At 40.7% G+C, this 13,417-nt stretch overlaps 1 protein-coding gene across 1 annotated transcript in view; it reads left to right on the top strand.

Annotated features, from left to right (window-relative positions):
* Positions 1-13,417, top strand: part of MYO7A (myosin VIIA) — a 739,224-nt gene that overhangs the window by 547,874 nt on the left and 177,933 nt on the right. The window contains exons 28-30 of the mRNA XM_085623258.1: positions 1,878-2,005; positions 2,572-2,698; positions 5,893-6,012. Coding sequence (XP_085479384.1) covers positions 1,878-2,005; positions 2,572-2,698; positions 5,893-6,012 — 375 coding nt within the window. The remainder of the gene's footprint in view (positions 1-1,877; positions 2,006-2,571; positions 2,699-5,892; positions 6,013-13,417) is intronic.

The raw sequence follows: 13,417 nt of genomic DNA, 5'->3' as shown, positions 1-13,417 counted from the left end.
GCAGGTTTGCTTGGATGCCTGGAGGTCCGTGGTGAACCAACTGGCTTTCTTGTTGGTGTGTCTGTTGGAGGGTTTCTTGAGCGGGGTGAGGGTGTTGGCGCAGTCGTTGATCCACTGTCTAAGGTCGTGGGCAGCAGTTTCGGGGTCGATGCGGTCGACGGGTGGGCTTCGGGCGGGGATGGTGCTTAGCTGGTCTTCGGTGACTTTGCTCCATCATCGGCGAGGGATCTGTTGAGTGCGGTGGTGCGTGGTGGGTTTCCGGAAGGTCAAGTGGTTGCAGCGATGGTCTGTTCTGTGGAATTCGGTGGTGTGGCTGAAGGAGACGTGGGAGCTTATGGAGTAGATGGGGTCAAGCGTGTGGCCGGCAGAGTGGGTGGGTGTTGTGACGAGCTGTCTGAGTTCGAGGTTGGCGAGATTGTCAATCAAGGTGGTGGAGTTGGTGTCGTTGTTGTTCTCGAGGTGGAAGGTCAGGTCTCCGAGGAGGATGTAGTCTGTGGAGGCGAGGGTGTGCGTACTGACGAAGTCGGCGATGGCGTCGCTGAACTGTAGCCGTGTACCGGGGGTCTGTAGATGATGTAGGTGGTTGTGTCCTTTCTCGGTGGGTGTTTTGGTGGCTCGGAGGCTGGTGAAGCTGCAGCTCCGGCAGGAGAAGGGTCCTTGGGTTCGCTTCGGGGCGGCCAGGAAGCAGGGGTGTGATCGTCCGGTGTTGAGTGCGTGGAGGGTACTGGCATCATAGCGGAGACAGGCGTCGTGGCGTTCATGAGGGCCAGGGGTTCTGGCGCTGGGTGCGGTCCCTGCGGCGTGCCAGCGGTGCAGCCGCGCAGCAGCCACCAGAAATAAAGGCAAAAAAAGACTAACACAATACAGGATCAGAGGCACAATTACAATAAGGCTGACAGAAGAGAAAGGGGTGCAGAGAGCTTACGGCCTACCACTGGCCACCAGGAATGAGGCGCAGGTGGTAGCCTGTGGGTGGAGGCGGGCCTCGAACTTCCTACGGCGTACCTAATCTCAAAGGTCTTGGTGACTAAATTAATATAAAAATCTGTTATTTTTCTAAATTGGTGTTGGATTTTCTTTATTGAGTGTGTGTCTCATTTATTGACTCTGTGTGTGCAACAATGCCCTCTGATAAGCCTAAGGCTGCTCGACCACACTGCCACAAATAGAGCACCCCATGTACATTAATAAGGGATACCTGGACTCTCTACACAGTGCACCTCATTTTGTTACTCTATATAGAATGCCAGCTTCCTACACGTTGGTGCAATTCCTTTCAAACATGGGAAAATCTGTAGTTTACTTGGTTGTACAGAAAAAAGAGGAGAAAAGAAGTCAGGCCTGTGTCAGACATGTAGGTATAAGAGGCAGAACCCAATTTCATAAATCACAGTTGAAGAGAAAAGGCATTTTTCAAAGGAATGAATTTCAAAATTGCATCAACTTTTGAAAACTCACGCTGTTACGCCTTCTCTAAATGAATTAGAATGCTGGATGTTTGTGCCCATTTGGGATTCCGAGTTTTGTGGTAATGTTTACTGCTTGTGGTATCACCACAGAAAAGTAGAAGAGCAGTTGTAACAAGGCCTTTATTTATTTTACCTACTAGCACTGGTACACTCCATTAGGGGTAGCCATGTTCTTAATAAATCCCTTTACTACGAATAGAAATTGATGTTGTATCTAGTAGTACTCTGTGTTTAAATCCCTGCCTTTCTCCTCTCCATTTCTAGATCCTTTCTTGTTCATATCCACAATACAAACTGTTCTGTTCTTTACAGAGAAATCATCTGAATGCTGAGTTTATCTTAGAATCCTCTTTATGCTTCTCTTTCATGTAGTCTTGTTTCCCTTCTCTTCTCGCCTCTTGGGGCCAGGTAACAAAGCGACTTCATGACGGTGAGTCCACCCTGCAGGGAAACAGCATGCTGGAAGACCGTCCAACCTCCAACCTGGAGAAGCTGCATTTCATTATTGGTAATGGCATCCTCAGGCCGGCACTCAGGTTAGAATTTATGGTGAATGCAAACTTTGAACGCATTCTGATTTGAATTCTTCTGTTCTGAAGACTTCATCTTCACACTGGCTTAGTGGGGAGTAGAACACAGTACCTTATTTTAAGATGTAGAGCTGAAATGTTTGTCATCTTTGTAGTGTGACCAAAAGGTACCTGTATGGCATTGGATATTATTTTGTGTGAGTAAATAATAGTATGGCATCATGCTTCAAACCAAGGAGGGAAAAATCACAGCAAAAATGTTAAGATTAAAATGAGCTTGGCTAATCCCTACTAGGACAAGCATTGGCAAAGCCTATAGGTCTCAGCTCTAAAAGGCTGAGCTATTGGCTTGGCCAATGCTCTTTGCTATTAGCATTCAAATGCATGTGTCACGATGCATGCACACGCATAGCTGGCAATCCTGCAATGGATGTTCTATTAAAGAAAACCCATTCCAAAATGGCCGCTGATGCGCACAGATCCATGACGACTCATAGAAATAGATGATTGGTTGATCAATTTTTTCTTTAATAGATTGCTTTGTTATAGATAAACTATATTTCTTCTTACAGGGATGAAATCTACTGCCAAATTTCCAAACAGCTTACTCAGAATCCATCGAAGAGCAGCCATGCACGAGGCTGGATCCTCATGTCTCTCTGTGTGGGATGCTTTGCTCCCTCGGAAAAGTTTGTAAAGGTAAAGAGTGAGGGGTATGGTTTGCATAGTGAAATATATGTTTAGGTTTGTAAAAAAACAAAAAAATTATTTAACTGGGAAAAATACTGTTGATTATGTAGGCCACTTCATGATTACTTCCTTTTTAATGAAAACATTTCTAGTCGGTAAAATATTTATCTGTGGATGAAAACCCTGAGCATCAAATATTTGAAAAATACAATATATGAGTACAAAAGTTTCTTAAGTTCCTCGTTCATTTATTTTCTTTCTTCACATTTCAATTATTGGTCTTAATACACTTCATCGTCATCCGGGTAACTTCTGTAGCCAACACGTGTATCGTCAGTTAGGTATATACACCTCTGACTTCATCAGGGCTGCCATCATCAATTATATAATACGTAAACATGAGTGGTTAAAAAACAGTTCTTCAGTTATTTCTATGAAACGTTAATAATCCACTCCTCTTGTTATTGTTTGGGAAACTCAAGAAGCCAGAGAGTAATTGCCTGTATCTCGTTGTCACATCCAAAAGAGAGTACCACGAAAGAGTGGTACCACGCCATTACACTCACATGGATGGAGTACTCTCTTTTGGATGTGATAACGAAATATAAGCAATTACTCTCTGGCTTATTGAATTTACCATATGATAAAAATAGGCATGCTTCCAAAGGGAACAGTGAAGCTCCTTAGGTGTAGCAGTGATGAGAAACCTCTCATACCTTCTTTTTCTGGGGCTGTCCCATGAACCCATTCTGAATCTTAACAGACTCGCAGAATGGCGTTCTGTCCCTTTTTTATAATTTTGTTTATTAATTTTAAAACACAACATCGAATTACATAGTTTCAACAATAAGAACTGATCATCTTTTACAGAGCATCTGCAGATCAATCATATCAAGCAAATCAATAAATCGTTTGCGATTCATACCCCCTCCAACCAAGATCCTCCCATTATTGCCATCCCAACGTTTTCAGCACAACTGCAATCCATCTTGCTCTAACCCTCCTTCATAGGGGTTTATTATTCGGACTGTCCAGGAATCTGGTCAACATTTCAATCCATTCAACCAAGTTCTCCGATAGTCTATCATCCCTCCTTGCGGCTTTCATATGCTGTTCATTTGTCACTTCCCATTTCAGCATGTCCTTTTTCCTTTTGCCTCTGTTGGGCCACGGGGCATGCGCGATGTGTTGCTATACACCGCTTAGTCTGCGCAGTTCCTAATAATAGCATATTTGTTTTCATTTTATAACCCTTCTTATCAGGAAATATTCCCAGTAAGCATTGCTTTATTGATTTCTCAAGGCATGAACCAGTAGAATTTCCCAAACTCTCCACCACATCCCCCCAGAATTCTCCAATTTAGGTGCAGGTCCAGCTCATATGCAGGAAACCCCATCGAGCTGCATCTATCACAAGCAGACACTTTATCAGGGCATAAATGCAAGCTTTATAGGGGTACAATATGTTTTGCCTAGATAGTGAAATTATTAACATAAATTGGGCATTAGGGGATATAGATTTGACTTGCTCATAATATGCATTTCTCCAGTCCACTGCAGTCAGTGTTTCCAGCCAATACTCAGCCATCTCTCAAACGCTATATTTGTGCCGCCCCATCTCAAAATAGTGAGCACACAGTTGAACCGAGCCAGATCTAGGAATCGATTCATTACATTATGCTACGACAGAGCCTCTGAGAAGGTATTCCATATTTCTCTGGCTGGATGGGCTACCCTCGCATACTGCAAGAACTGTCCCATTCCTAGCCCAAATATTTAATGAAACATCAAAAATCTACCCATCAAAAACAAGTCACCCACCACCCGGCATCTACCCTTTACAGATAGAGAAAGTAATATCCATCGTCACGCTGAAAAGCGGCCTAATGAATCATAAGGGCATATCTTCTACAAACGTTGTTCTTCTAAGCACCAAGCATACTACATATGCCTTATGAGATAATGGGCTCACTGTGGCATTCCTTTCTCCATAATGAAGGCCTCAGTTAGGGTGTAGTTTCCATACTTGCTCGCAGGGAGCAGCTTCCCAATTCATCCTATCCTCAGACCATTGCACCGCATGCTACAGATGCACTGCTACATAATACAGGAGTAAGTCAAGAAACCTCAATTGTCCCCTCACCCATGAAAACATGAGCGTGTGCTCTGTGCCTGCTTAAATAAAACCATGCTGCCATTCCATCTTTACAAGTTGTGGTGTCTGCGGGCTCCACCAAAGTGTGTTAGTGTAGATCTTGCAAATAGTATGAAAATAAATTACAGACCCTTCAGCTTTTAAGCGGCTGTGGGTGATCTAGCCATTACTGGAGATGCCCCTGTGATCTGAGTTTATGATTATTTCTAATCGATTTATCCTACAATTTTATTTCTGAAGTTCATTATATTAGCTGCCTAATGCTTGCTGATCAATCAACCTTGTTAGATTCTGAAATCTTTTTAGTTAAGGCTTGTTATCTGTTGTCTACAAAATCGACACTTCTAATAAAAATAAAAAAATACCTTAAAATTACAAGGCTACATGCATAAGATTTGTAAAGCCTACTGCACTTTTTCAGTCATGACAAAACCTACCCAGGTTTATATAATGTTTCCTAAATCTCTCCAGATCTACTCCTAATTACTGATAGTTATATACGCTTGTTTGTGAGCAGATCATGGGTATTTCTAAGGCTCCCTGCTTCTCTCAAGCTAGAAAATTTGTCTAAACAATCTTTCGGTGTTTTCCTGGAGGTTTTAGGTCGGGGTTGGTAAGTACCCTGAGATATGCTCAATGGCTGCCTATATATTTAGTGTTAACTTAGGGTAGAGAGTGAAATTATGATTATTTGGGTTTTAAAAAAGTGATTTTTGTGTAGCTCAACAGAATTTAAACTGATGGCAAAGGTCACTTAGGAATATGGCAGAATCTCCAATTTGCTTTGTGATTTTAGAAATTAAAGGCCTTTTCAAAGAGGCTTTGTGCTCTCTTTTTCAGCATTGGAACATTGACTAAACCCATCATGTTACTGCTTAGCTTAATTAGGCCCTATAAATGAGACATGTCCATGCCCATAAAATGAAGGCATGGTGCTGATGCACGTTATAAGGATGTCACTGATCACACTTGGTGTTAGTGGTTTACCTAGATTCCATCTCAACTTATGCATATGTGCTGTAACCATGTCTCTACATGTTTCTCACAGTATCTAAGAAACTTCATCAATGGAGGACCTCCAGGATATGCTCCCTACTGTGAAGAAAGGCTGAGAAGGACCTTCGCCAATGGAACCAGAACACAGCCCCCAAGCTGGCTCGAATTACAGGTATGATAGGTGACCTTGTAGTTGCATATTGCTACTGTGGCAATAATGTCAGCCATGCTGCAGGGTCTGACATAGTTGTATTTAAAAGAAAGTACAGTACATTCACTATTTTGGCCTCAGTGCTTACATGTAAAGAAGGGTCATTTGTCAATCAGATTATTGAGGAACTAAATTTCGCCGTGCCAAAATATTATGGCCAAAACATCAAATACCATAAAAACTGACATATGTATATTCAATCAATCAATCAAAAATCTTTATTTTGCTAAATTTCATAGCATATGAAGTGCAAAAGAGTACATAAAATAAATTTTACAGTATATATAATATTAAAACTGAAACCATTAAAATACTATTATAATAAATGCAATACAATCCATAAATACGTCTAAATAAGGAGAGAAACTAACCCATTCTTAAAAGTCATATCATTGAATCCATGTACACAGTGGCTCCTGCAATAGTTGCCCATCTAAAGCTGTCTGAGCTCTCCTTTTCTTCAAGGCAGCCCACAATTAATGAGGCCAGGGAGTAACATACCAAGGGATCTGCCAACATTTGGAGAAATTAGAGGGTGAGTCAACATCATCTGAAGTATTTTTTTCAAAATTGGACTTATAAATATTTTCATTTGAAGAGTATAAAAACTGCAAAAGAGAAGTTGATGTAGGTCTGTCTGTGTTGACGTCCCATCACAGGGGCATAAAGTCAGATCGCCTTGAGAATGTATGTTGTTAGGGTAACCCATCTACGGTATATAGTTCAATCGAAATCTCACTAGAATGAAGCTGTGCTGGGGATTACAGACTGTAGCTAGATAGGAGTGTACAATCTGGGAAATGGGAGGGGACTTTAAATAAAGCTTCACTGAATGGGCCTCAGAATGCACGTCCGGTTTGCATTTAAAAACCATTGTGCTGCTCCCAGGCATCAGAAACTTTATTTTCAAACCGGCATTTCCATTTCAATTATCTTCATGGTCTGACATGTTTCGGAGCTCCTGCTCCTTAATCAAAGGCTTGCTAACAGTCCACAGAAGCAGTAACACAACCTCTTCTCACCTCTGCATGGATTTTAAATGCAAACCGAACTTGCATTCTGAGGCCCACTTCAGGAGTAGAATATATTTTCAATATTAATGAAGTAAGAACACAGAACCTACTGGAGGGAGATAATGGTCATAACACAACTCCCAGCATGCATGAGCACTGTAACTCGCCTGGGAGGCCCACCGGAGGGCAATTATCCATCAGCATGCAGAAGAGGGTGTGTTACTGCTTCTGAGCAGCAGGGATACAGAAGGAAGGTATATAGTTAAAAATACGTATAGGTATACCTAAAGGATTCCTTCATTCACCTGGGAGTATGGATACAAAGTTTATCGTGTTTTTTTTTTTTATTGAACGTAATCTGTTCAATTAAGTCTCCTTTGTTCATGGCAACATGTTTTGGCTCATGCTATGAGCCCATTTGGGTCTGGGGGCTTCGTCAGGGCGTGTTGAATGTATTCAAAAACAATACAGTTCAAGGTGGAGGGTCCAAGGGAAAAACGTTTAAAGACCACTAAGGATTATTTCCCCTAAGAGATACTAAAGAATACAAAGAAATCCCAGGTTCTAAACATGATACTATTGATACGTGTTGAATGTATACCTGTCTTTCTACGCATGCTTACCATGCACACATGTGAAGCCTAAGGCTTTCACCTGTCTGTCTTCTGTCCTTGAGGATTTTCCCTGAGACAAAAAGTTTTTTTTCCGGTACGGTTAGAGGTCGACCTAAAACATTATATATTAATTATTCATTAAAATTAAAACCTGGTCCAAGTTTACATTTTAGACAGATGTGTAGTTATTCCATAGCCCATACTTATATTGGTACCCAGGTTTTTCTGTTCTTGAAAGAGGGGAACAAATCACAAAGTTTCGATTTTTAAATGTAAAATTCTTAAAAACTTCTTTGTAAATACTCCAACAAATGAACATTACGTACTTACAGTTAAGTTACACGATAACACCACCATCACGTTTTCTATCCCAGGGAGGTGTCCCCCTCTTTCAAGTGTATGGCGAGTAAATAGATGTGTACAGGAAATGATGTACTTATGCAGATGTCTCCCTCTAACTATTTTAGCCAGTTTAAGAATAATATTATTCCTTAAATCACTTAAAACTTATACCTCCACACACAATTTTAATCTACTGGTTTCATACCTGCACCAACATCTCATTGATCACTTATTATCCTGCTCCTCTGGAAAGGCTTTAAATTCAACAATTCCTTTTTCAACAAAATGGTGTGCCTTACTTTTGTCTTGAATACATAATGTTACTGCTCTGGTTGTTCATTAGAAAGCTGGTGAAGTTGCTGTTGATCACTAGTGAGTTAACTGAGACCTCTCCTGGTGTTGGAAGTTCATGTTTTACTCTGTATGTCAGAATGTTTTTCTGACGTGGATGAGGAAGGTATTCAGTAACTCACAAAAATTTTGTAATTTTAGCTGTCGAGACAACTAACCAATATTTATAAGGCAAAAATAAATGCCTAATTTTTTTAATATACTGCAGTATCCTCTGATTATTACAGTTTTTATGCCATCAAAATGGAATTTAGGGATGCCACATTTTTTTCATAAAAGCAGAATGTTAGTGCTCTAGTTGTTCATTTGAAAACTGTGATGAAGCTACAGTTGAAAATTGGGAAATCAACTGACAGGCTCCCGCTGGTGTTGGAAATATGTTTTCACTCAGCAGACCAGAAATATTTTCAGACATTGATGAGGAAGATATTTTAGAAGTTATAGAAAATGTTTCCTCATTTTAGCTTTCATGAGCATTAACCATAATTTCGGTGATAAGATAACTCTCCCCTCCCCACATCTTGTTCATTTCTAAAGAAAATGCTTTCATTCTTATAGCTGTGATTCCATCACAATATGTGTTCTCTAGGTGTCCATTGCAACACAGGTGAAGCTGTATTAGAACCCACACGGCGGGGAGTGGAGTTGTTTGAAATGCGTGGGAACCCAAGCTTTTTATTTTAAAAACAAAAAACATTTGCTGTGGATTTGAAGTATTTTTAAAACTTTTTTTCCCCCTGGGACCCCACCACAAAGCCTAGGGGGTCAGGATATCTGTCCCCCACCCCATTATCTCTTTTCCTTAGGACTCGAAACCAAGTCCCCAGTCCCGAAGATGACTGCCACTACGTCCTAGCTGTGGTGGTGGCAGACAATCAGATCTCAGTTTGAGATCTGTCGGCTCTGCGGATCCTCTGCGGCCTGATATATGCAATTTTTTAAAATCTTAATTTCTGAAAACTACTTCACACCGAAAGACCAAAGCACTCTTTGTGGACCAAGATCTAGCTTTCCGTCAAATTTGGTGTAAATCTGTTTGGTGGTTTAGGCTGAAGCAATGTCTAAAGTTCCTATGAAAAAATAGAACGGGGAAAACATGTTTTGGGACCTCCCTTTTTTTGGCCCCTGCTTGACAGATCACCCCAAAACTTGTCATGTGCAAACCAGTCAAAAAGTAGCACTTTTTTGAAAGTTTTGCGAGGATTCATCAAACGGGGCCAAAGTTATCAGCAACACAAAAAATGAATTTCTATGGAAACTCAATTCTAACTAGAAGTACCACTGGGTAATACACGCACGATTATTATGTGGAGTGGTTTTAAGACCTCACCATGTAATAATGTCCGAATCTCCGTCAGGTCTAGTTAGATTCTTTAACAAAACCCTTAGCTCAGTCCTGGGTAGCTGTGGCACAGAACAGTCAGGATGCTGTATATTCTGAAGACGCTGAAGATATGCGGTAAGTGTTTCTAGGGCCACCCTGGTATGCACAAACGTCAGGTGTTGTCTCTAGCCTCTGGAATAATCTCCAACAATGCACCTGTGCAGTCCAGCATAGGTCCAGTCACCACTGATCAATTGGTGTCCCTTGCAGGTAAGTAAATCTTTATTTTGGGGGGGGATCAGATTCCACTCTGACTTCAGTCATGGGCCCAACGGACTTGAGGACACATTGTGAGGGGTCAGGATTCAGTCTCCCAGCAAGAGTGTCAGCGTCCAGCCGCAGTGAGGCTTTCCTGGGTAGCTGACCTCCCAAGGGCAACAGGTGCAGTCCAGTCCTCCATGCAGCACCTCTTCGCTGGGCCCAGAGAGCAGGAGAGCAGTCCCTTTTCGGTCTTCTTCCAGTCCAGTAATGATCCGTGAATTGAGTGACAGGGGTGCCATGTTTATGCCATCTTTGTATGTGTGGGAGTGGAAGACTCACTAGCAAATGGGGTAACAGTTCCCATGGGGCAACCCTTCCCACTTTACATCACTTCCTGGGGATTTGTGCATAAAGCTATCCGAGGGTCTCCTTATCTGCCTGAATGCAAAATAGGCTCAGGTCTTCATCCCTTGTGAGGACCTCTGGGCAATCCCCTAGCATGTACTCAGCATAATGAGCCACTCTTCCTGGAAAACCGGTACTACAAATGCTTTCATCCCTAGAAGGAGATGCCAGTCTGTCTGCCTATATGTATGAGTGGGTAGGCTAAGGTGCAATCACCATTTGCTTCACTGAAGTAGGAGCCTCCTTGAAATTGGGCCGTCTGTGGTGACCAACTGGTAGTCATCCTGCAGGAGGAGCTTACATCTCCTCCCACCAACAATTTTCTTTGTTCCCTGTTCCTAGCAGGGGGCAGCCTGTTGTCTCAGGGGGGACAACAGCTGTAGACAGTCAAGAAGGGCTCCCAGAGGTTTGTTTGGGCAGCAAAGTGGTGATTTTCTAAAGTCACCTTTGCATTAAAAGTTACTTCAAATCTGACTTCAGCAATAAGTTGTGTTTAATGCAACAATTAATTTGATACCTTGATGTATCATGTTTGGTGGACCCCTATGGAAGTTAGCACGTGAGCAAGTAAAACTCCATGTTAGCCAATGGGGCTACCAGCCTTACTACAGTAAAAATAACAATTTAGATTTTTTTTTTACTGTCAGGACATGTAAGGTGTAATTTTGACATGTCCTTTTTAATATCAGCACCCTGCCTTATGGGCATATAAGGCCAACCTTATAGATATTAAAAAGGTGGTTGTGAACCTCGCAAAAAGGGTTATGTTGCCACCTCAAGTTGGCAGGCTGGAAGCTGCTGGGCCATACTTTTCCGTCTTCACAACAGTGGTGGCAAAACATGTGCTGCAGTTCACTGGTGACACTTAGCTTACTTTAAAACGTACTTACTAGTCCTTAGTACCTGGAGTACCATATACTAAAGTCTTATAGTAAATTAACTATAGCAGTCAGGTATTAGCCAATCGCACATACACTTTTGAGTGTTCAGATATATATATCTAGCCCCTCAAAATATATGCATCTATCCCAATCCCAGTACAAAAGCCTGAGTCTAATTTTCTTATTACAAGCGACTTGTGAAGCATCTAGTCACCTGGAATAAGAAAGGATGTAGCCACTCAACTGTAATATATTATTACTATTGACTTCTGATGTCACAATGGCTGCTGCCAGCAGCCAGGGTACCAGGCAGGTCACACAGCATAATTACAGTTGCATTTTAAACAAGGACAGTGGAAACCTCCTTTGTCTTCTGATATGTTTTTCTAAAAACGAAAAGCTAGCAGCAGAAAGGAGATATTTATGGCAACATGTTTATTTAGTTCTACATTGTAGGTCAATTACAGGAAAGATGGAGTCCCTCTGTTTTAACACAATCTGAGCCAACATATTTTTTAATTCAGCTTACATGAATCTTATCCGAATATATTTTGGCCAAATTAACTGGATGTACAGATTCTTCATTTATTCTTGAACATGGAAAATCAAGACACTAAGACTTTAAACTCAGTAAGAGTCATGATGTGACCATGTAGTACAAGAAATAAAATGCCCTCTGCCTTACATTAAAAGCATATTACAAGTCAGAGTACCATGACCTTCTAAAGGAACTATTCCTTCGTCCTTATTCCTCTGTATGGTCATCTCTTCAGTGACTTGCAAAATCTTTATAATATACGGCAGGGGAGAACTATACACCATATATAATGTACATCTATATATATAGATAATCATCATCAAGAAACACATGTGGAATTAAATCTATACTTATCTTCCCTATATATTTACCAACACAATATTGTGGTAGTCAATATTTTGCTCACAATATTTAGGCAGAACACTATTAAAACCTTGATATTCTGGTGGAATAGTGATGGTCTTGATTGGTGTTAAGAGCTAATACTCTGTTATTTTGCTGGTAAAAGAAAGTTATTACATCCTCAGGTTTCGTGGATGCTGATGCTACATGCTTATAGATTTCTGAGGTACCCAATCATAGACACTTAGTTGTAAGATGAAATATGGCAGAAACCTAGATTACAGTCTGGAAGCTAATGTGAGTCTTCTGACCTCACACAGGAGCGTTAGACTTATATCCCACCTCTGATGTTCCCCACAAAAATCATATTCTCTAGTGTCCATGACTGAGATGTAAATTACATAAGCCCTAAGTCATAGTTATATACGTGATGCATCGAGAAGTTGGTTCCAATGTTACATGATCCAGCAAACTGATAATGACTTGTTCTTGCTCTCCAGTCATAAATTAGGTTTTTCCCATATTAGCACGTGCAATGGAAACCACAGTCTCATTTCTATCATACAATAAGTTAGACTTTTCCCTCAAGAAAGATGCTGTGCATCAAAAAAACTCTAAATGCAATGTGAGTAATGTTCTAAGGCATGTAGGTTCTGTTTTCCCCCTTTTTCCTGAGATCTTTATTCTCGATTTAGATTTACAAAGTACATATTTTCATAATGCATTAGTTTCAAGACTGTACCACGCATGATCTCATTCCACCTAATTGCTGCTATGACATGCAATTGTGCAGGTTATTATTATTTAGTGCTCATTGCCTAGTAACAAAGGCACAGGGCACACTACATATTTCAACATACCTCTATCATTAGTACTATGATTATATCAATAGCCACATATGTAACGTGATGTAATAATAATTTGCAGACATCTCCCTCTCAAAGTGCTATTAAGAAAGTTGCATAATGGCATGGGGTATCTAATACAAAACATTAGTATTGCTTTGACTATTTTTTCTGAGCCACAGGTCAATCTGTCTACTGAATACATTAATAAGATTTCCATTGATGATTATATGGAGGTAAATATTTTTTAAACATGTCAACTTTCTGTCGTTCCTCATTCCAGAATTTTTCTGAAGATAGTACTGTTTGCTTATATATTTCTTATTTAAGAGTCTTCAGAAAGTAATAAATTACACTCTGAGGATATAAAATGGATCATTCGATTTGCAGTTTTCTTGAGAGTAATATTTAATTGGTTTATAGAAAAAACTTCCCTCAGGAACGTAAAAA

This window comes from Triturus cristatus, chromosome 8, assembly GCF_964204655.1.
Source record: "Triturus cristatus chromosome 8, aTriCri1.1, whole genome shotgun sequence".
Classification (NCBI taxonomy): Eukaryota; Metazoa; Chordata; class Amphibia; order Caudata; family Salamandridae; genus Triturus; species Triturus cristatus.
The sequence above is the reverse complement of the archived record's forward strand: the minus strand, read 5'-3'. Positions and strand labels throughout refer to the sequence as shown.